The 24,869-nt window shown below is 45.5% G+C and overlaps 1 protein-coding gene across 4 annotated transcripts in view; it reads right to left on the bottom strand.

Moving 5' to 3' along the window:
* Positions 1 to 24,869, bottom strand: part of COQ8A (coenzyme Q8A) — a 144,469-nt gene that overhangs the window by 69,132 nt on the left and 50,468 nt on the right. For all 4 annotated transcript variants that reach the window (XM_048843370.2, XM_048843367.2, XM_048843368.2 and 1 more), the window contains 6 exons: positions 14,893 to 15,015; positions 9,684 to 9,769; positions 8,285 to 8,425; positions 4,518 to 4,599; positions 2,397 to 2,490; positions 953 to 1,094 (listed from right to left, as the gene is read on the bottom strand). In XM_048843370.2, coding sequence (XP_048699327.2) covers positions 953 to 1,094; positions 2,397 to 2,490; positions 4,518 to 4,599; positions 8,285 to 8,425; positions 9,684 to 9,769; positions 14,893 to 15,015 — 668 coding nt within the window. The remainder of the gene's footprint in view (positions 1 to 952; positions 1,095 to 2,396; positions 2,491 to 4,517; positions 4,600 to 8,284; positions 8,426 to 9,683; positions 9,770 to 14,892; positions 15,016 to 24,869) is intronic.

Raw genomic sequence — 24,869 nt, forward strand, 5'->3', positions numbered from 1 at the left:
ACGAATGACAAGCTCAACAATCAAACAGCCCAGGCAACTGGATCTGGCACAGCTCCAAGTACAGTGTGTTGCTGGGATCTGTTTATCTATAGGAACATACTCTGTGCACTTCCTCAGTGACCTGCTAACAGCTGATAGCTCACACCAGTCCATAAACAACTCAATCCAAATACCAGGGCAGTTATTTCTGCTAACTGAGCAGCAGCCAGAGCTGCCTGCCCTGCTGTAACTCTCCATCCCTTGCTATATTCAGCACTGATGCCTTCACATCCCTTGCTTCCCCTCCCCTCCGCTTGTTTACTGAAAGGTACTTTTCCAATACCCTTGTGCTACACAAGCCAATCCAGTCGGGGAAGCTATGTTTGACTGCTAATGCAATGGGAAGCGATGCATTTCTGTGCTCTTGTTCCAAGAGAGCAACTGCAAGCAAAGAGCCCCTCTCAACAAGCAGGGAACCTCTCCCAAGGTCAGGTCCCCCTTGAGAGGTAGAGAAGAGGGGCTGTCTCTCATTAGGGTAGCAATACAGCATGCTGCTTCAACTGTATAGTGATACACAGCACAACAGAAAGTCTAAAAGAGCTGGGGGGCCAGGACATGCCCATAGACGTCTTCTTGGACAATCAAGGCTCTACTGCCATTTACTCCCCCAGCCCAGAGAGAAGGACCATTCTCTTTGTAATAATGCATAAAGTCTACAGGGCCTAAACTCAATCACAGAACTTGCAAGAATCAATCACCATTACAATCCATACAAGCCCCACCAATTATAATCGAAAGCTGCCTCTCTCAAGAGAGCACAGAAAGAGTCAGTGTTCCCCTGCCCTAGCAGCTCTCCCTCCACCTTGCACTTTGTAGTGACCAAGTCAGTGTCACAAACGAAGGCCCCAAGACAGTGACCAAGCAAACACGGCTCCCTGCACAGCTCCCAGCGACACCAGTGCTGGTGTAATACCTCATTCCGGATTTCCTGGCTCAATCCTTCTGCTTGGTCCAGCGGGAACCCAGACACCAGATCCGTGGTCAAGACATGCTGGCTGCACAGCTCATCCACTACATCAGGGACGTAAAAGAAAGGGTGATCCTTCAACAGCTCCCTGGGGACAGCAAGGAAAGAGTTAGGAGATCCCAAGGAGGCAGTCACTTCTGCAGCATTGCAAATACAAAGTCTCCTTACAAACAGAGACCAGCTGCCTACAGGTCACCCAAATGCCCTGCACCAGCACCACCTGGGGTCCCCAGCTCCTGCAATGTGGGATAGGGAGAGAGGAATCCCTCACATTCAACAGTAGAAACCACTCCAGCTGGTTCAAGCCACTGATGGCTCTGAAAGAAGACTCCATCTAATCCCAGCCAGGACTGTGGTTACTAGAATTGCTCGGAGCTCCCCGGAAATGGGGGAACCCACCAAATTCTCTTTTCTCTGCCTGATAGAGTTCAGACTGCATGCAGAAGCAAGGCTGGCAGTGAAGGCAATAAGGGTGACACCTGCTGCCACTGGGGATGGAAACATCTCATTACTGGGAACTCCTCCCCCCGTCCCAACAGGAGAGCACATGTGTAGCGCAGCAGGGTGCCTGGAGAGGGCGCCCCCTGCAGGGGTACCAAGTAGGCACAGGACTGAAAAGAGCAGGGAATGCAGGGGCAATTTAAAAAAAGAACCAGATGACACTGTCACGAGGTCACAAGCCTTTAAACCTTAGCTACCCCAAGGAGCCCAGATGGCCCCCTTGGCAAATGCCGTGTACACTGCAGAGCCAGCCAGCAGCTCTTCCCAGGGACAAAGCGGGGCACCAAGGGAAAGAGGAGGTTGTCTCCCATCTCTCCTCCACATAAAACTGAGTGCACTCCACAGAAGGGCAGCTGGAGACAAGGGAAGCAGAGCTATGCTCTTAGCATCAAACACCTGAATGCGCACTGGGCTGAGAAGTCTGAAGGGAGGCATTTACTGTGTCACCAAAGAATACGAGCGCATTTCTACCACCAGGCCAGGAGTGCCCAGCAGGCAAAAGAGCAATTCAGTCCTGCCTCAGCAGCTGGCAGGACCCCTCCCCAGGTGGCCAACAGGCAGTTTCATCAATTGTGCCCTGGATCAGAGGGAGCATCAGCTGCTGCCTTGCTCCTAGCTGAGCACCACTGGGTGTCCAACCAACAAAGCCAGCTCCAAAAGCAGGGAGCTACACTGGGGATGACTGGGAGCATTTTACACTCCTGCAGTCTTAAAGAACTACCCTTTCCCCCTGTGCCCACCCATCTCCTGCCCCCATGGCACACCCAAGAACTTCTGGGAGTCAAGACCACTGCAGAAGCCCTAGCACCAGGAGTTAAATAATGGGGTCCCTCCTCCCAACATCATGCACCAGGGGGAGAAGCGTCGGAGGGCACCACTGTGAACGCACTTGAATTTTTTAGCACAGGCAGCTTCTCTCTTGTAATCACACTCCATGGCCAATTCTCTATTCAGAACTTCAATCATGTGCTCATGAAACAGACCTAGAAACAGAATTGCAAAAGGAAGATGATCTTTAGGCACTATCAGGCATAGGAAATGCTTAGTGGTTCAGTAAGGAGCAAGCCACTGGCTGAGAAGAGAACTTGCAAGGCAAACAGCTTGGAGCCAAGGCAACGCAGCCTCCCCAAGCGGCTCACATTTCGGATTCTATGATTAATCACAGTGACCAAGTTTTCACTCTCATTCCTCAGTCTCTGATCAGAAAAAGCAACTTATGTTCACCAGGCCAGCGAGGGCTGGGATTGTATTGTGGACCACGTATGCAGGACCCTGTTCCCCAGGTGCCAGACAGGATAATTCCTCTCACTCAGCAGTAACCCTTTCAAATACACTTGTAGCAGCAACAGCAGCATGTACAGAAATCCCACCCAGCTCTCCAACTACTGCAACAGTGGGGGGGGGGGGGGGGAGGAGAGGAGGAGGAGGAGGAGATGCATATGCCCTTATCAGGGATCACACATTTGTATTTCAGGTTCAGGAGAAGGGTCTGGCCATGGTCATTTTCATCCCTGCCATCTTCACCTCCATAGCTGGAGAGAGCAGGAAATGAGCACAGAGTTGTAGGACATGAAGGAGAATGGATTTTGCTGAACCCTGGGATTTGTGATGGCAAATAATAGGCATTAAAGAGACATTCCATAAGCCAATGTCTACGCTGCACGCACACAGGCCCAGGAAGTCACCAGAAGCAAGTTTCCCCAGACACTGCTCAAGCTAGGCAAGAGTCCCAGCAGGTCCCCCATGCACAAACAGGCAGAGAAAGGGGTGGCCTTGTACACTCCCTATTAAGCATACATCCCTCCACTGGCACAGGCACCCCCGCCCGGGACGGTTTCTACATGGGGCTCCCCAGCCAAATAGGTATTTGATTATTAAAGCATTTAAAGGCAAAACACACCCATCAGGCACAGACTCCACACCAGGAAAGCTGGGCAGAGGGAGAGTTCCCTGTGCTGATGCTAGTGAAATGACTCATGTCTGTTGCACATGGGCATGCAGTGCTCTCTTCTGGAGCATGCAGCATTTCCAAATGGAGTCCTCCTCCGAGGTGCTGTTGCTGCCTAGTCTAGATTGGCAGTTTCTCTGGAGAATGAAAAATCTGTGTCCAGAGACTAACAGTACCACGTGCCATGGCCTTTCCCCACCCAGAAAGAGCTCGATGGGATGTTCTCTTTTACATAATCTGCCTCTTTGGCTAAGGCTCTGATTGTGGGAGCGCTAGGTTTCCGAAGGGCTCCACAGGGCCTGTTTTTGGCTTAAGGGACTTAGGAAGGGCACCCCTTTAAATGAAGAGTTTGTTCCCTCCCACAATCGGTTTAGGATGCTGGAAGAAAATGACCTGTGAAGGTCAGCTCAGTCTTTTTTTGGGGGTAACTATCCTAGAAGTCTGCTCAGACCTTAGTTTTTACCATGCCACAGACTCGACCACATCCACCACCTGGACTTGACCACATTTTTCAATCCAACCCAACCCTTCCCCTGTGAAACCGAGTCATTGTCACTGCCGCCACCTCCAGCTTGTGAGGTCAGAGCAACAGCAAATACACACACTGCTCCTGATATGCACCGCCTTCTGCTGCACTGCATTCGCACTGCGACACCTCCCCACGGACAGGAAGAGGAGAACCAACCCAAGCCCAAAAGCCCCCGGTTCTTTTCCCACCTGACCCAGACTAGGCATTTGTAGCTGAGTTTGGGTCAGGCTGCAGGGCTCTAAACCGTATGCCTGCATGACTAAGATCTTGGCTGTGCCAACCACAATGAGAAGACAGGTCTGGAGTGGCCCAAGCTCTTGATGTTTCTGATGGTGCAGCACTGAATAGGTGGTGGGGAGAGGCGATGCAAAGAGGCCCAGCACAGATGCCGATTGTTAAGGCGGTGGCTATGTAACCAAGGAGAAGTACTAGTAGGTGTCTGAACCATCTCTCCTCCTCCCAACCTTGCCTCACAGGACCCTGAGGGATGTTTCTCCCCTGGAAAGCTTCAGCCAGTGTGCCAGTTACTTTACCTTCTGGAAGAATGTTGCTCATGCTCAGGACAGTCATCAGATTGCTAACATCACTATTGATGCTCTGGGCTACACCAGGGTACTGCAGGAGAAGAAAGGCAAGGACAGCAATGAAGTCAGAACATTCCAGGATTAGTGCACCTTTAGACTACTGCAGGACTCTCTACCATAACCAGAATGTCACTTACAATAGCCACCAATACCTCCCACCTCAAAAATACACCCAAGCAGAGCTTCCTATAACAAAAAGAAAAGGAGTACTTGTGGCACCTTAGAGACTAACCAATTTATTTGAGCATAAGCTTTCGTGAGCTACAGCTCACTTCATGGGATGCATACGGTGGAAAATACAGAAGATGTTTGTTTTTATACACACAAATCATGAAAAAAATGGGTGTTTATCACTACAAAAGGTTCTCTCCAAAAGCTTATGTGGACTCATAAAATGTTACCAGCAGGAGAGTGGGGTGGGGGGAGAGAACCTTTTGTAGTGATAAACACCCATTTTTTCATGATTTGTGTGTATAAAAACAAACATCTTCTGTATTTTCCACCGTATGCATCCCATGAAGTGAGCTGTAGCTCACGAAAGCTTATGCTCAAATAAATTGGTTAGTCTCTAAGGTGCCACAAGTACTCCTTTTCTTTTTGCGAATACAGACTAACACGGCTGCTACTCTGAAACCTTCCTATAACACCAGAAGAGAGAAGACTAAGGACTAAGAAGTCCACTATGGACCTCACTACGTAAATCTATTACCTGGAAGGTAGTCAGACATATGACGATGGGCAACAGAACAAACACCTTAGAGAGAGGTTAGATTCTACCCTAATCTCCCTGCAAGTAAAATGACCAGTTAGGATTTACTGAAGTCCATTATTTATCCACAGAACAGAAGTGCATGGAGAGCAGCAGGGTAAGCATAACATGCCATGTGCTGACATGCCCCAACCCTGAACTGGCAAGAGCCTGGATCAGTTTCCTCACCTGTTCAATACTTCACTTCTCTACACAGGACTGTCAAGAAGGGAGCCAATTCTACACTGTTTTGTGTGATCTGAACACCTGTCAACTGGGAGTTGAAATGATACCATGATAACCTTCCATCACTATTAACTTGGCCTGAATTCAAACAAATGTCCTAGAAATGAAAGACTCTAGGTCACATCACCAATCCTCTAAGCCAGCCAGTATCCACAAAATATCCCCTGCTTACAAAAGGAGCCCACAAACACAACGACCAACCCAGGTGGAGACAGATCACAGAGGGAAACATCAAGACTTGCACATATGGCTTAAGATCTGTATCAAGAGGACATTTAATTCATCTAGATCAGTGGTTTTCAAACTTTTTTTCTGGTGACCTAGTTGAAGAAAACTGTTGATGCCCACAACCCAATGGAGCTGGGGATGAGGGGTTAGGGGTGTGGGAGGGGCTCAGGGCTGGGACAGAGGGTTGCGGTGCGGCAGGTTGAGGGCTCTGGCTGGGGCTGGGGAGGGGCTCAGGAAGAGGGTTGGGGTGCAGGGTGAGGGCTGTGGGGTAGGGCTGCGAATGAGGGGTTCAGGTGTGGGAGGGGGCTCTGGGCTGGGACAAGGAATGAGGGGTTTGGAGTGCAGGATGGGGCTCCAGGTTTGGGGGCAGCTCAGGGCTGGGGCAGGGAATTGGGGCACGGGTTTACCTCCATCGGCTCCTGGTCAGTGGCGCAGCCGGGGTGCAGAGGCAGGCTTCCTGCCTGTCCTGGCACTGCAGACTGTGCTGCCCCCAGGAAGCGGCCAGCAGCAGGTCCACCTCCTAGGCGGAGGCATGCAAGCAGTTCCACATGGCTCTCGCCCACAGGCACCACGCCCCCAGCTCCCATTGGCTGGGAACAGGCTAATGGGAGAGCACAGCCAATGCTCAGGGCAGGGGACAGTGTGCAGAGCCTCGTAGCCGCACTGCCTAGGAGCCGGACCTGCTGCTGGCCACTTCCATGATGCAGCTCGGTGTCAGAACAGGTAGGGACTACTAGTTTTTACCGGCCAACTGCCAGGCAACCCAGTGCCTTGCATTCCGCGACCCAGTACTAGGTTGTGATCCAAAGTTTGAAAACCACTGATCTAGATTACAAACATATGACACTGAAAGCCAGCACTTCCAACAGAATTTATTTATATTAGAAGCACCAAATTGGTGTCAACATTGAAACCAGTTTGAACACACACACAGAGTTTGTGTTGCCCCTGTTGACTGCTTTAATTACAGTTTTATTGTGCGTAGGTAAACAATGTTGTGTATTGTTCGGACAGACGCTGTTCATATGCATGAGAGCTGCGACATGGCTGAGCATCTGCCATTTCAAATCTGACTGACAACCAGGCTGCCACAAGTCAAAGATTTTTAAAACAGCCACTGGGCACTAGTCAGGAGGACTGTTTTCATGAGATAAGTCACTTACAGGTGGATTCTGATCTATTAGTCAACTGTCATTTATGCTATTAGGAATATACAAACTATCATTCCAGATCAGACCCACGATCCACTAATCCAGTATTGTCGTCTGACAACAGCCAGATCCACACTCCTCAGAGGAAGTATAAAACACAACAGACTGAAGTGAGCTAGTCTGTCCCCTGTGAAGATCTCATCCTAATCCCTAATAGCTAGAGACTGGTTTAAGACCTGAAACCTGTCCTTCCAATATGTGCTTTACTCCTGGGGGAATTCTGTACCAAAAAATTAAAATTCTGCAAAATTCTGCATATTTTATTAGTCAAAATAACACAATCATGCCAGTTTCAATTATTTTGGTATTTTATTTAAACTACAATACAATGGATGGAGAATGGGGAGCATTTGAGAAAGTCCCCAACCCCGCTTCGTCTAATAGTAATGTAGCTAGTATTGACCCTTTATTTCTAGTTATTAGTCAACAAATATACACAGCCATATGCTCAGTATGACAGAAGAGGCAACTGAAGAGCAAGTGACGACTGAGGAATCAAACTCAATTTATGTTGGCTACTGATCATCTTCAGAAAGGTCAGTAGTAAACAGTTCCTGGAACCACATTTTGATAGGAAAATTTTTCAGTCCAAATATTTAGACCAGTTCTAATCACTAAAGTACCATAAGTATTTATATGGCCATATTGTCATTTACAATAATGCTTCTTTACACCACTCTGGCAATGTAAAGGAGCCTTAAAACCTTTATACTTGTTTTATGCTCCTGCGGGAATTCACTAAGAATGGGAACAACTAAGCAGGCAGGCTACTACATTATGCTCTGCCTGAGGGGACAGAGTCCCTCCACACCAGGCACACGGCAATAGCAAGCCAGAGGGACAGTCTCATATTCACTCGCTTGCACACCTGCCCAGCACTACTCCTCCCCTCAGTGACTGACATCTCTCCATGCATATGTGCACAGTTAACCCTCCCGCCCCACACGCTGATTTATATCTCTGCTGGCTGCTTTGGGCTGCCAGGGAGAAGCGAGCAACTGCTCTTGCAGCTTCCCTTTGCTTCCCCTCAGAAGACATTTTTTCTGTGGGGAAGCAAAGAAATATGTGGACAACAGAATTTCTGCACCCACACAGTGGTGCAAAAGTGCTTGCACCTAATTAACACAGCCCTGGGCATGTGTATTATTCATAACACTTCAAACCCCTCTTTGTATAGTAAATGTGATACGTCTGTGTAGAGGGGAATGGAGCTGGAGGGGATTTAGGGCCCAAACAGGAGTTCATGGTGCCCATCTTAGAACTAAGAGAAATTGCAAACCCACCTGGATCTTCATGGCAACTTCTTTACCATTCTTCAAGCGTGCCAGGTGAACCTGGCCAATGGAAGCAGCAGCAAAGGGACGCTCTTCAAAGAACTCCAGTTTATCCCTCCAGTTGGGACCAAGGTCATCGTTCAAAGTTTTCTAGAGACACAGAAAAAAAAAATCAGGATAAAGGAAAGCTAGGATATGAGCCAAAATGTTACTTCCCTCTGATGGAAGCCACCCGGTTCCTCTGAGATGCCTGGCAAGGTTCGGAGAGCCTCAGAGTCTGAAAGCCCCCATGCTTTCTAGATCATCTTCCCTTTGTAGCAAATCTAGTCAGATATAACACAGCCTATCTCCAAATAAATGCAGGCTCAAGCCAAACACCCACAGTCCTGCTCAAGCTACAGAGACATGCAAGTAGAGGGCCAAGATCTTAAAACAAAAAAAACACAGCTACAGAAGGAGTTGATCATCAGGGTATCAATGCCTTTTATCTTGTTGTTTTTCACCATCTTCCAGAAAAAGAGGGGGAGGTGGGGAAGAGGGCAAGGGGATATTCCCTTTATCATCATTATACATCCTTTTCTGCCATGCTGCCAGTCTGAACAAGAGCAACCCAGGCTCAAGGCAGAACCACTCTAGGGAGGTGCAGGATATAGAACAGTACTTGTAATTTGCTCTTAATAGCATTTTGATACACGGTCAACCCCGTTATTTCACATTCCACTCCAAACACGTGTGGAAGCTTACTTGGGTCAGAGTCTTATGGGGAACAAACAATTCTCATGGGTTAATCTGCCTCAGTCCCCTTTACTGATCTTTGTAGTTTAAAAAAAAAAAATCAAGGATGGCAAAAAACTAATTTGCTTCATTTTGACCTTGCTTGAAAGTGGGTGAAATTTCACCTTGAAAAGTTACTAGCTAAAATCTTCATTTTGCCATATTGACCTTCTCAACTTTCATCCACTGACTTTCCATGGGTCTGAGGCGCCTAAGTGTCCAAGTCACTTTTGAAAATAGGACTTAGGTGCTTTTGGCAATTTAACCCACTCCTGATTGGGAGAGGCTGGGAAAAAAAGCATAACAAACAGAAAACGTGATGTACATAAACAGCCCCAGTTACGCCAGCTTAGCTTTGGGGGTGGTGGGTCCCAGCACTAATTCAGTACTGTGCTGAGTATTCTCTGTATTTCCTGTGGATGAGTTTAAGTTACTGGAAGAGAAAAGCTCACTTAATCAAGTTTTGTATAACCTTTCAGCTCCACTAGCTGCACCCATGTCTTATAAAAGTCAAAATATTTACTGAAAGAGTACTCTAAAAATACCAGCCCCTGCCTTCACCTGGGGCGAGTCACAGGGTGTTTATTCCACTCCTACACCCTCGCCCCGTTAAGTAGGACAGAATATTCCTCACCATCATTTGCTTTATTGGCATGAAGTCTGCACTCTGACGTACACGCTCAAAAATCCTCTGGAGATGAGGGTTGATGAAGGCATTATCTGCCAGGAGGAAAGTTGAGGCTGGTTAGAAAGAGCGAACTACACTCACAGAAACTCACACTTATAAACATGCTTCTAATGACTAATCTGTATACATCTCTGTAGCCCAAAGCCCTCTCGCCAATTACCACTCTTCGGGGTACTGCCAAGTACAGAAGCCAAATCCAAGATTACACTGTCAGTATTATGATTAGAAATTCTTCCCAACACTGAAAAAAAATGCCATTCTAGACTCTCCCACGCTGAGCATTACCTTTGGGAAGTTAGGTAACCAGTAAAAAAAAAAGACACCTGCACAAATCCTGTGACAAGAGAAGTAACAGGAGCAAAGGGTGGTTGGGGACAGAACAGCTGGGACAACACAGCTTGCATTTTGTCCCCATCCCTCCAGACCAGAACAAAGTGACCAGGACTGTGCTGCAGCATTGGAGAAACAGATCAGTACTGTACTTTTCCACACCTCCCACCCCCATCACAGTCACAAACTGAAGCGTAAAAACTTGTAAGAATAAAATCTCTTGGCACACACTATATTCTACTGTTGGTTTTCCAGTGTTTGCCTGCTTTGTTCACTAAGATGCTGATGAATCAGCAGCATGTTCCATGGCAATCCTGCTGCTACAGGAATACGGGAAGGAATTATTTGTGGTGCTGCACCTCACTAAGAATTGTGGTAGTTCGGGACAAATCCAAAACAATGAAATGGCATTTAACACAAAAGCACAATGTACTGCACAGGTCCATCTGCCACATGTCCAAAATTAGCACCGCATTTGTTTCCAGATACAGTCACTATACCATAATGTGTACAATCTTAATTATGGCTGCTTGGGACTTCTCTAAGGCTTGTGTGATACTAAAGATTAATACCCAGTCTCAGCCCAAGCACCAAATTTTGGCTGAAAAAAAATGAGATTCCATCTCTGCCACTTAAGAGTGCACTCTCTTGGGGGAAGAAAGGTACTTCAAAGACAAGACACTGGCACACTTTATCAGATGCTGTACCAAATAATCCCAGCATCTCCTGAGATGTCCATGCAGTAAGAGGACAGTGGTTCTTCATACAACTGACACTGTTCCCAGCAGTTGTATGCCTGGAGAGAGCTGGACATGCAACAGGTACTTCTAGTTCATTAGTGTTATAATCATTACTTATGTCCAAGAAATGCACAATTTTTTTGTACATTTACACATAAATAGGTTGTAGTTGAGGTTGCTTGATAGCCACTGTCTTGTGGTAGCAACATGGTGCTGTCAACCATGCAACAAAGATGCCAGCTCAGATACGACTGCAGAGTAATACAGTGCCAGCAGTGAAGTCAGCAATACTGCAGGAAAAAGAACTGTGTTACAACGTTAACAAACGTGCTGCTGAACAAGGCTAAGCCACTAAGTGGTGAACTGATGAGACTGTCCAGAAGCTAAACAAAGCCATTGTAAAGTCCAGCAATACAGGCTGGGAGACAAATTCAGCCCTGGCATAAGCAGCTGCAATCTCACTGACTTCAATGCACGCACTTGTGGTCAATGTGGTCCCAAGGTGCTTATTAACACATGTGCACACACACCTGAATCTTCAGAGGAGCTACTAACAGTTCCTGCTAACTCAGCCAACTTCTAAAACCAGGGCCAGGGGATTTAAACAAGTGTGGTATACCAGGACATACATGCAAGTTATTCTCCTGGGGATACCTAATGCTTTCCTGGAAAAAACACACAAATCAAGGAAAAAAGGCAGAGTAGATCTGCTTACTAGCCCTTACATGTGACCCTGCCAGACCACAAGGTGGCAGGAATTGCACTAGCTCTGATATCTCAGCAGCCAGCCCAAGAATCAGATCCATCACAGGATGGTGGCACCTACATTTGCTACCACTGTCAGCAACAAAGTTGCTGCAGCCCTATCTTCCCCCACAGTAACAATATAGCAACCACTCCATGAAAATGCCTGAAGGTCTATAAATATCAGAAAGACAAGGTGGATGCAGTAATATCTTTTATTGGACCAGCTCCTGTCAGTGAGACAAGCTTTCGAGCTATCCTGAGACAGATATGGCTACAACTACACTGCCTACAAGTATTAAAGACAGTAATTAAGTCAGCTAGTAAATATTTAACTCTATTAGAAGGCAGGAAAGAGAAAGAAAATCGAGTGCTTCTGCTCCTCAGATCCAGAGGTCAGCACCTGTCCTCCCTTGTCCCCATGATTTCACATATGAGTGCACATAGACCAATGACTAAGCACTTGACCATTGCAACTCATTCTAACGTATAAAGTATTTTAAGCGTATCCCCCCCGGCAAATAATCTGGCTTCAGGACTATGCACTGAATCAAGGTTCACTCAACTCTGGACATTTGATCACTGGCTGCACAAGGCGAAGGGCTAAAGAGTTCTTCCTGAACATGCACCAGAGCAGAGGTTGAGGAGAAAGATACCATTCTTTACTCTACTTCCATCCTGGCACCTCTCCACAGAAGGTAGTGGGTTTCCAGAGGGTGAGGCAACTGAAAACAGATGGTAGCCTGTAAAATTGAATCAACTGCTGCAGATAAGAGCTCAGAATGAATCACTCTATAAAAATAGATTCTGTTCAGCACCACCTGTCTCCCCATCAGCCTGTGCTCTCTTCAGAGGCCCTTTAAAATCTACCCTGGCATTTCTGGAAGGTAAAAGTCAGGGAAAGGAAAAGCCCAGGAGGAACCGCCACCTCTCAGCTGCCTTTGTTAGCAATGTCTTCACCCTTTTGTTTTTTTTTAAAAGCCTCCAGCAGTTTTGTATGAGCTTATGGCTCATTCATGTGCTAGAAAAGCCCAACTGAGAAGGAACCTGTAGAGAGACAAGGTAGGTGAGATAATAGCTTTTTTTGGACCAACTTCTGTTGGTGACACACAAGTTTGAGCTACACAGAGCTCCACTTCAGACCACTGCCTGAAAGATGCAAGGACACTGCAGCAGTTCAGGGGTCCCTTCTCTGACTGCAGGTAGCCTTGTTCCCCAGAACCTTTCCCAAGCCATTACCCTTTCTGTTCAAATCTCTCCAAACACTAACTCTTTCACAAGCAAGTCAGTTATTTAATACAAACTCAACATGTAATTCAGCAGTCTGGAATTGCCCATGACCTCACTGAGTAACCACATCATCTTTCTGTTGTTTTGGCTCTATAGATTGGGAGCTCTTTGGGGAAGTGACCTTGGTCTTGCTATATTACTAGTCATGCAAAGTATCTAGCTCTCTTTTGGGAACCAACCTTGCAAGTCAACATCTGCAAAGTTCGAGCTGCAGCATAAAACTGACCAGCCAAGTGGCTCCATATTAGGAGCAATCACTATCTCTCCAGTTTATTCAGTTGAAAGGACATCCTGAATTTAGTTTCCAGCTGATTCATTTCAGTTAACTCAGAGCCTTTCCACTTGGGGGAAAAGATTCTAGAGGTTTAAATTGAATCATCTGAGCTTTGTTTTGTCACTACTCAGAATGAACATACAGGCACCACCCATTCAGCTTCTGGCTGCTGCCTTTACAGCATAGAGGGAGTAAAAACTAGTTAAAAATACCTTTAAAAGGAACATTACTACTGATATTTTTAAAATCAGTATTAAGATAGCAAGATAAGCATTTTAGGGACTACTGTCAATTTAAACCAAAGCTGCTACAACTGTGTATCTATCCAAATAAGACATCAAGTGACAGAACTGTCAAATCCCTAGGAAAGCTCTTCCAATTGTAATTACCTGCACTTAAAATGTAGACCTTATTGCTAGTTTGAATTTGTCTACCTTTAACCTCCAGCCACAAATGTCATTATGCCTTTGTCTGCAAAATTAAAGAACCCACTACTATCAAATCTTCTCCCCAAGTAGATCCTTCAGAGGTGATCTGATCACAGTCTACAATCTAAACTGACTGGAAAACAGAAAATGAAAGATTCTATTGTCCCACCAATCCAGTCCCCACTTTTCCACATTTTAACCCTAAGAATACGGTTCTTCTAGCTGAGAAACAACCAACAAGACATGCCCTTTGGCTTGTCAACACTGCTCTGAGACAGATTTTGAACATAATATGTCCCAGAAATTGATCTCACAGTGAAAGTCTCTGTGGCTTCATTTCCAATCCAATCACCCAAAACTACCCAGCTTCAATATAGCAGATGTACATGTGAATATGCAGGAAGACACAGAGCAAAATAAAGGGTTTGGAGGAGGGCACCAGGCATTTGGTACATGGAGAGAAGTTAAATGAGGTCACACTCACCCCTACACAAAACAGAAGACCATTTCCCAGACACAGCATTAGCTAGGGTGGTGGAACATTCACTTTTCAATCACTCTTGCCAAGATAGGAATTCAGATTTCCCTACTACACCCAACTAGGTTTGGGGTCACCATCGGCAGCAGTCTCTCGCCACCAGGAGAGTTCACAGGCCAGTGAACCATGTGAACAAGCCAGGGAGAACTACTCACACCATCACTGCACAAATCTGTACCTTTGCACAGTGCAAGGATTTGGAGGTGTACTTTAAAGGCTTGTGTTGTGTTGCAGGACTGTGCTCTCATCTGCCTTCTCTGTCTGGCTGGTAGGTTTACTTGTTCAATTTGACCAAACTCAGTTTAACACTTGTGTTAAGTTTCAGGATTTGATTTTTGCCTTCACTCATCCTCATGGTATAGGGCCATCTTATTTCAGGACAATTGCAGAAGGGTAAACTAGGCTTCAGGTAGTTACTGGACTTTGGCTATACGGGACTCAATTCATGTCTACAGTATAAACACTGTGGGAGGAGGATGGATGTGTGTACAAAGGAGAAGGGTCCGACAACCACATTCCCTACCACTTCAGGAAACCAAAGGGAACTGAACTAATCAGCGTGAACGGTGCAATTTTTAAATCTTCATTCTCCTATGAGAAAACTGCTCAGCTAACCTGTTGTACCATTCACTTGAAGCTATTTGACTGAGGACAGTCTGCTGTGCTGCTGGCTTGTTAATTGATCTTGATGTCCACTGTCTCTTATTAGCAATGACTTCACATCCTTCCTGCCCTCTGTGTACAGTAAGTGGACTGCCCCAGGTGAGTGTCACTAAATAAAAGCTGAGAAGCACCAGAGACCTTTACTTACCTTGAATGCTCAACATCTGTCCTAGCTTCAGTGCAGCTCCCCGCACCTTGCACAGAGTTCTCACAATTCTTTCTGCATTGGCCTCTGACAGAAAGGGGCTGGAATCCAAAACTGCTTTCTTTCCTGAGAGCGGGAAGAGAGATTAAAATGCTTTAATGCTTTATGGATCCCAGTGATTTCACCCCACCACATCATCCTATTTTAACCTACACCCCCCCTTCTCTCAAGAAACCAGCATACCCATTTATCCTCCATCTAGCATAAGGCCATTCCCAGAACTCCTCAGAGAGGCAGCTTTGAGGCATGTGTGACAGTCAGGGTCCAGACACCCCAAGGGAAGAACAGGGGGCTCTGAACCCCCAAAAGTAAGCGACTGAATCAACTGGTTATATACAATGGTATTGTGTATAAAAATATGTCAAGTACAGTCTTTTATGAAAGTCTAATGCTTTGAGCTTGCTGGTCATTATGAGATTATACAGTCATGGTTATGAATGTATGCATGTAAATATATAAAAGGAAAACTAACTGTGGTGCAACTATCTCACAAGGCGGTGAAGGAATCAAGCAGGGAGGGGTAACCTAGGCCCCAGCCAGTTGTTTACACAAAACCAACTTCAAGTACCCCTCCATTGTCCAGCCCAGAAAAAGATAATGGTTAACCATTAGTGTTAATAGAAAAAAGAAAAGGAGTACTCGTGGCACCTTAGAGACCTACACCTACAGCTCACGAAAGCTCATGCTCAAATAAATTGGTTAATCTCTAAGGTGCCACGAGTACTCCTTTTCTTTTTGCAAATACAGACTAACACGGCTGTTACTCTGAAACCTGTTAACAGAAAGACATCAAGACAAATGGGAATTCCCATCACTCTGAATAACCACGAGTCACCATGCCAAGACAAAAAAACTGTTCTTTTAAAAGAACAGGCTTGAGAGATTTTGTATCCAGAAACTGAGGAGCAGCTTTTAAGCAGAGAGCTGTTCCTGATTCCCTGCATGCCCTTTGTTATAGAGGGAAACTGTTCAAAGACAATAGGTAATTTATATTAAAAAAGAGACTTTGTTTAATATGCAAGTGTAAAGCTTGAGGTTGCATCTTTAGGTTTCTCTTCTGTGTAACTTGCATATGCTCTCCCTTATTATTTAATCTTTGAACATGTGATTTTTCTATTAAATAAAACTTTGTGTTTATTTTTACCCCTAGCAGGTCTTCAGTGTGCAAACTACATGAAGTGTGCACGGCAAAATGAACTGATAACTGGGAGCTGTTTTCACACCTTCAGGGGTGACAAACCAGAAGGGAAAATTCCAAGAGTCTGGTAGTTAAGAGCTTGGGGCAGATGGATTTGGGGAGAGTTGGGACTGGAAGGACTGCTGGGGTCAGCCTGCAAGGAGTAACTGAGCAGGCGGAAGCCAGGGTGAGACCTTGTACTTGTAGGATGGCTACTGGAGTCAGGGCTGAGTCACACCAGCACAGCATTAAGGCACCCAAAGTTACAAGGCAGGTGGTGACAGAACCCCTTACTGGTCTGGGTGATCCCAAAACATCACAGGGTACAAGTGAGCAAAGGCAAATATGGCCCTGACATTGCCATCCTGAACAGAGCAGAGAAAGAGTTGGCATCCGCTAGGACTAGTGAACAGCAGAGACTGTCAACCTTCTCTCTTCATTTGGGACCTAGACCAGGTTAGAACAAAATGCCCGTGCAAGCTGACCCAATTATGCCATCAGATACAACAGCAGAACCAAGTCTGTCCCCACTCTATACTATCAAGTAATTTGCAACAGATGATAATATGTACATACTTGCAGCTTTAACTTCCTTTCAACTAAGAAAAACTGCATCTCAATTCCAGCTCTGTGGGGTTTGGTTAAGATGTTGTTATTGAGGTCACTCACTCAGTGATGTTCACTGCAAAGGATTCCTTAGTCAGATGCCTGCTATCATTCCGGGTATTTGTGACTATGCAGGATGTTTCAGTTCTACCTACTTTTCACCCCAAGCTGATTTTTATTTTAAGACTCAAAAATTCTTGAATTCATTTGATTCACTCTACAACATGCATTTTATTCTATTGGAGATGTAGTCTTCAGGTCCTGGGCCTGCTGGACCCCAGAATGATGTAGGAGGAGGAATGTCTTCCAGCCACTATGGTGCCAGTTCCTTTATGCATTTACTTGTGGGGGACAACTTAGCCATCCCCTAACTGGGGACTCTAGCTTTAATTTCTGTCACTTCTACTATGCTTTTTAAACAGAGCAACAGCTCAAGCTAGTTAAGATCTCACTGTTCTGTCTGAATTTAAGACCCATTCCCCTACAGATAAGCCAAATCCTGTTGGTCTTACTCACAATTACACCAGCATTAAAGCATAATTAGGCCCAATGTCAACATGATCCAGCTCCCCCACTGAGCAGGCAAAACCTGCCACTGGACAGGCTCACTGCTGGTTCCTACAGACACCTGTGACAAGCCTTCAGTTTGTAACAATTAGTTGCTACAAACCATGAGAACACTCCTCCTTTGGGATGGGGGAGGAGGGGGAGATAGTGGCTTAACAGCTCAAGTCACAGTCCAAGTTTCCTTCCAGAGGCCAAAAAATGCCAAGAAGGAGCAGTTCTGTCTAGGACATCAAGACTGGGAACACAGGATCTGCAATGGCTCCTGCTGAACTTGTCTACTTCCCTGAAAGCACAGCCCTGTCAGTGTGATGGACTGTGCCAACAAGGATCAAAGGGTAACCTACCAGTTAAATCTCCTATAGCCAAGTGACAGGCAGGTTTGTTCTAGTGAAGTACTGCAAGTCAAGTTTGTAACATAGGGCTGTGCACAGAGCTACAAAAGGTCTGCGCATGTCACTGCCTCTCCTCCCTGAGAATGAGATATTTGTTTAGACAACACTGACTGCACATGGAATGTGTACACACCACCACACCAATTTTGGACAGAAAGGGATTACCTAAGGACACTGGTGGGAGAGAAGGGGGAGAAAACAGACTTACCAGCTGCTGAAGCCAAAAAGGAGTACTATGTACTCAGTGTAGTATCTAATGACAGCAGGATGAGAGGCTTCTCCCCCAGTGCTGAGCAAAGGTAACTAGACAGAGGAGGGAACCCAGGCTGGCTGGAGGAGAGGTGAGATCCAGACAAGTCTGGCTGTTCCATAATGAACTCTGCTGACTTAACATGGTTTGGTATGAACTTTTTCATTGGATTGTCCAGTTTAGAAGCCAGAACCAGGTCACAAACCTGCACCTGCTATCCAAATACACAGGCACTTGCACAATCAGAGTCCTTCCTTCACATAGCCCCGGTCAACATGCCTAAGGCCCACAAAGAATGGTTGCTGAAGACAAAGGCACAAGTGGTCAGGATCAGAATTCCCCCTAAGCGGTGCATAATGTTGGCAGGCAACATGTGCATGGAACATGCCTGGCACTGCCCTCTTCTGGACTCTGCCGCTCCCACTTCCATTGGCTGTTTCTGGTGTTGCCAGCTAAGGAGGCAAGGACTTCTTCAGCCCTCTGCCCCAACAGAGTAAGAGTGTGGGAGGGTGCATGTGTGGAGGACATGGAATGAAAGAAGTGACAGAGTAGCAGATTGAACAGGAAAGAGAACCGAGAGGAGGAGGGAGAGAAACCAGGCTCAGGTTTAAATTGGGGCTCATGCAGTCATTTGTTGCATACACAGGAAAAGTTAAAATCGAACACTGCTCAGGATCCTGGTTTCAATGATTCTCTCCTGAAAGACAGCAGGGTCTCCTGGACCTGCCCAATCCAAGAGGATTTAGTATTAGTTTTGGAGGCTTTTTAGATCTGCTTTGAGATACATTTGAAATATCTCCACCTCCGAAAGATCACTGGCTTTTAACTGTTCCTGCCAAAAAGTGCTTCTAGATCATCAGCCATGAGGGTAAGAAGGTAAATAATCCAGCACGTAAGTGGCTCAAAATACAGTTGAGCCATGAAAACTGAATAATCCCTGTGTCTGTCTGAATCTCACCCTTTCTTATCACATATACACACCCCTTTTGCATATAGCAGGCTAAGAAAACAGTTAATGATTAAGGTGGTTCCAAGAAGCTAATGAACCCTAGTAGCTTAAAAACAACCTTATCAGAGAAACAAAAATCCCCAACAATAGCACTCCATCACTTCTTCCTGGCACGTTTCTCTCCAACAAATAAAAACCACACAAACACTAACCTGAACATAAGTCAGCCTTGTCATTAACAATGAAGTGTTGCCTGTTTATGCGCTGTGCTAAAAATGGACATAGCCCAGAAGGTGACTTGAAAAGGGGAGATAGTTTATGTGAACAGAAAAGGAGTACTTGTGGCAAGTACTCCTTTTCTTTTTGCGGATACAGACTAACAGCTGCTACTCTGAAACCTGTCCTTATGTGAACAGTAGGTGAAAGGGAATCATTGGCACAACAAAAGGAAAAAAGCAGGCTTAAAGGGACGACTGAATACATTTTATGGAATACACCCTCAAGCCACTTCAGTTCATACAGAGGCAAAAATGGAAGAGGTAGGCTAGCTCTTCTCAATGACAGAAATAACCCTGTACTCTTATACACAGCTTTTCATCTCTAGATCTCAAAGCAGGTCATGAAGATTGTGAGCATCTTCACCCTTGTTTCATAGATGGGAAAATGCAGAGAAAAGTCTGGGGGCAGAGACAGGAAGACAACATGGAGTCCAGAATCCCAGCCTTGTACTCCAACCACGAGACCACACAACTCCCCCAGAAGTTGACTGCTAAGCTTCTCTCTATGCAAGCCATGTGAGTACATGTTCCCAAGAATTCTAAAACCACCATTCCAACCCCAGAATTAGCCCAGCCACCTCCAAATTTAAGTTGGTCTCAGCTGCATAACTGTTCTCATCCTAAACGATCACAGCTGATTTTTTCCTTACAATTAGATTGATTTAAAAATGGATAACAGATTGTTCCCTCAGAGCAAGTCACTGCACAGGGAGTTTTGTTTTTTTTCTTTTTGAGGACTGTCTGCTTTGCATCAGCTCTGGGACATGGGGACACAGCCTAGAACTTAGCTATGTTGTCACTCCCTCCATTTGAAGGAAGAGAGCATTTCCAGAGACAAAATTCAGCTCACCACTGACTCTACCTGAGAAAGGCTGACTGCTAGCCTTTTACGCAGAGAGCCACAAGCAGCTCTTTGTTTGCCCAACACCTAGCACAATGAAGGCACCACTGTAATATTAAGCCATTTATAAAGGTAAAATTGACCTTGAAGCCAAGGTCTCCTTTGCCAGCAATGGAGGGTATTTTGTCTGGAGGCAGCGTTTCATTTTTTTTATTCCTGAAAACTTTGTTCCAACACCTATGCCAACCTTGTGCTTTAAATACACATTCTAAATAATACACACAGTGTGCAGCGATAGTGAGACTGCTGCGAAGGTCAGTGGTGACCCAAGGGGCTATTTTTAATTTGCTAGCTTGACAAAGACAGTGAAACTCATCCATGCTCCATACTGGAAATAACAATGTTATTCCCTTTTTAGAAGAGCCAAGATTTTATTTATAAAGTGGTTCCCTTAAAGTTGAAGGAATTGCAGCACTAAAGCCTGGAGACCCTCACTTTCTACTCCTATAACTAGGGTTTCAGCAGTGGAGAGCATCAGTATGTGTCCTGGGCATCAGGAGGCAGATAGTGCCTTTATCAGCACATGTTCATGGTTCGAGGGAAAAAGTGACTCCTTTGTCGAGTCCCCAGGCCCTACACATCCTAACCTACAACACACACACACGGAAAGAAGGGGGTTGAAGAGAATGTGTATGATGGAACAGGGGCTCAGAAACCAAGAACAGAGAAGGGTGTGAAAAAAATGGAGTACAGCTCTGCTGAAGAGGTTAGCACAACTGCTAAATCAGCGATTCTCAACCTGCAGACCGTGGGCCGCTTGCAGCCCAATCAGCACAGAGTTGCAGCCCATGGGACATCCTCGGGGCCACACAGGTATTACTGAATGAGGCCCCCAATGGCAAATAGGTTGAGAAACACTGTGCTAAATTAATCAGAATGGGGGCAGAGATCATGTGCGACCCAAACACGTGGATAAATGGACAGGATTACTAGTGGTAGGAACACAGCAAGATATGAACATAAAAAAGGAAACAAACTGGCTGGTGGCAAGATCTTTAGCCCAAGCAGTACCGGTCTCTGACCTGGAATACAAGAAAACAGGTATGGAGACATGTTAGAGTCACTTTTCTGATCATTAATCTTTTATATTATAGTTGTGCCTAGAGGCACAACCAGGATTGAGGTCCCATTTCACTATGCACTGTCAACACACTGGGAGATAATCAATGCCTTGAAGGTAAGAGACAGGGCAAGAGGAGAAAGAGGAACAGAAAGGTGAAATGATTTCCTGAAAGTCACACAGCAGATCTATGGAAGAGCCAAGGGTAAAACCCAGATCTTCGATGCCTGGTCCAAATGCCCTAGTCACGAAGGGTACGTCTTCACTACCCACCGGATCAGCAGGTAGTGATCGATCTATCGGGGATCAATTTATCGCATCTCATCTAGATGCGATAAAATCGATCCCGAATCAACACCTGTACTCCAGCTCGGCAGGAGGAGTAAGCTGAGTCGACGGGGGAGCCACTACGGTCGACTCGCCGCCATGAGGACAGCCAGGTAAGTCGAACTAAGATACTTACGCAATTTCAGGTTGCATATCTTAGTTTGAACCCACCCACCCCCATGTGTAGCCCAGGCCTAAGTATCACCACCTTATTCAATCACTGCATTTTCCATCAAGGCCAGCTTAAGACACTCTTACAACTATCAGTACTTGGCTCAAACTACAGAGCAGGCTACGGACAGTGCATTTAGAATTTACAAGTAATATTAGAGTTTTTCAAAAAAAAATCTCAACTGCAGTTTCTGCATGTTGCAGAAAAGTATCAATTTCTCTTTAAAAAATCCCTTCCCCTTCTCACTTTAAGGAACAGATTCAAAGCTCATCATCTCCAGCAAGTTTCATAATTCTGCAATGTTTGTATTTTCACTTTGGCAAGTGCCCAGCTAGCAGGTGCCTGGCAAGGAGAAAAATATAAACAAACAGCAGTGCAATCCTTCCTCAGTTAAAGCTGGAGATAGTCTCCATCTCGCAGCAGATACAAGCAACTTGACAGACAAGGTGATGAGTGCTGCAAGCAAAAGCCTTCAAGGATTCTGCAAGCCAAGCCAAGTTTGTTCACATATATTCCAGATAGTGCCTGTGTGCAACGTAGGTCAGAGCAACCAAAAACTAACCCTTGCAGACAACTGTTGCTTTCACAGATCAAGGACTCTCCGGACTTTGCACGAGGCTTTAGTTTTTGATTTGTGGTGGTGTTTTTTTAAAAAACCTTTATATAGAGAGAGGAAAGCAGGAGAGGATGCAATGAGAAATTGACAGATGAGCACAGGTGGAAAGTGACCACCATACCATGGAGAAATTTGCTATAGACTGTCCATTCTGTCTCCAAGAGATTGGCCCATCTTCACACTGTAGCATCAGCTGACTGGACAGGGATTCAATCTTCAGCACTCATCAACATCCTTGTAGGTCCAACAAGCATAGCAATATTTGGGGATATTAAAATGAAAAAAAAATCAGAGCCCTCACAGATTTAAATATGCGCTTCAAAGCAAAGCCTCTGAACTAGGAGCACTTTGGCTTAGTTTCCTGTACTTATTCTACCAGTTAAGGAACTTAAGAGGAAACCAGCAGAGAGGGTTAAGTAGGAGATCAGAATATATCGAGTATGCCTGGCAGAGTAGCAGGTGCCTCCTAGCAGGACAGAAAGAGATTTATACTGGGAAAGAAGCATTTACAGCATCATACTGATGCCACCACAGTCAATCACAGTAAGAACAATACAGTAGTGAGAGGTGGTCCATTGTACCCAACACACTGATAGCACAGCAGATGAATTCAGTAGTACTGGAGTGGAGGATAAATCCAGGCCTTTGTAACAGCATGGCATTGTGTGCCATATCGATGTGTCTATATGCAGTCTCTCTTACTATAAGAGATACATTTTCCTCCACACCAATTCATACAAGCTTCAGAAGTTTATGCTGATTTTCCAGAAACAAGGAGTTACTAAGAGTCTCAGATACAAGAGAATCTTGTCATGAAGGACGAAGCCTAGACTTAACCACCTGAAAAAGGGATTAAAGTCACTATCCCCATCCTTCCCTCACACACACACCCCAAACCAGACCAACAGGTGCTGAAGGCCCCAGCAGTTAGGCTATGTGAAGCATTTAGTACACTTTGTACTTGATTCAGCCCTGTGATATGCTGGTACAAGGCCCAAAGACAAAGGAGTTCATGATACCTTCTCTATCTCATGGCTTGCAACCAGGTAACGGAACCAAAGATCAGTGGCACTTGCCAGAGAGAGGTTATGGATAGGGTACATGCAGATTAATGTGCAGCTCCTAGGCAGTCTACATCAGTGATGTTTCTGTGGAGACCAAGTTGAAATGGCAACATCTGAAAGATTTAAGAAGTGATCAAGTCTGTTTAAAAGCCAAAGTAAACACACTTGAATGCATCACAAGAAATGGTCACAGCTGAGTGGGCAAGTATTTGGTCTCTGTTTCTTAGATGTGGCTTTAGGCAAATGCTACTGCAGAAACTCCTCGTGTCTGTGCTTACAAGCCCTCCTCACCCCCATCATCGTGGTATCCGAACACTCTTCAAAAGAAGGCATCCATGTAGCATATGATCAGCATCAACAACATTGGAATCAAGCACTAGCTGGAAAGGATGCAAGGTGTGAAATGATGCCATGTTTATTGGGGCTGCAGCTGTACAAGATCCAAGTAATGCTATTGCTCTGTGTGCACTGTAATCAAAAGTCTCTCTTGCTGCACCTCCATGTTATCAATTTCACAACCCCACAACTGGGCAGAGAAAGCAATCTGCCTCTCAACCTAAGTAACAGGCTCTGGAAGGAGAAGCAGAAGCAGCGGCCTAACCAAAAAAAAAAAAGGAGGACGGAGGGCAAAAAATAGTCTAACACAAGAGTGAAATATGACAAGGGAGTCAATTCTCTGAACCTGAACTCTACTTGTGACTAACTTCATGGGCTGCTTGAGAGGGAGGTCAGGAAAACTTTGGAGACAATAGAGCGGAGTTCCATGTTGTCTCATAAAGCTTAGGAAGGGAGAGACTATAATAGAAGAATATCAGAGGTCTCCTAGCAAGGCACATGGCAGAATTGGAATCTATCCCCACACAGTGACAATCCTGGCCATCCTCATGGGGAGTTTCAAAGCACCTCAAATTAGACTGAGCAAGGGAAGTTAAACAATGGACCCAGAATAAAAGGGCTTGCAAGCCCTGTCCTCATCTCCCCCCACCATATCTCCTTTCTGACAGTCTGCACCCGATCCACCTTTGGGTCAGGTAACGATCAGATATTGTGGGAGCGAGCTTACGATATGGCCCCAGGGGTGACCCACTGCACAAAGCCTGCAATGGTTAAAAGCATTTCCCATATCTAACTTACTCTGTAACCTTTGCCTCAGTGACAGATGGTTAGCCAGACACCAAGGTAAGGCAAACAAAAGAGCTATTTATGGCAAAACAAGAACATGACATTTCTCTTATATTTTTAAGGTTAAAAGTGGAAGAACTGGTAGAGAAGTCCAAAAGAAAGTTTTGTTACCATGAATCTCTGACCTCCTTTAAACTCCTTAAACAAGCCACAACAACAGATAAGGAATATGAATTTGTTTAACTGCTTAGAGGCCATGAGGCTGCTGTATTAGTTTGTAGATCCCCTGTACAAAATAATTCCTTCTAGAGCCATGCAGAATCCAGCAAGGATGTGGGTGGTTTCCTTGTGACAGCCTGCAGCCAACTGCCCTTGATAAGAAGTCTACCTTATTGAAACTGCCAGTGCCACAACAACAACATAAATCAAACTTGGTTGT

The sequence above is a fragment of the Caretta caretta genome, chromosome 3 (assembly GCF_965140235.1).
Source record: "Caretta caretta isolate rCarCar2 chromosome 3, rCarCar1.hap1, whole genome shotgun sequence".
Classification (NCBI taxonomy): domain Eukaryota; kingdom Metazoa; phylum Chordata; order Testudines; family Cheloniidae; genus Caretta; species Caretta caretta.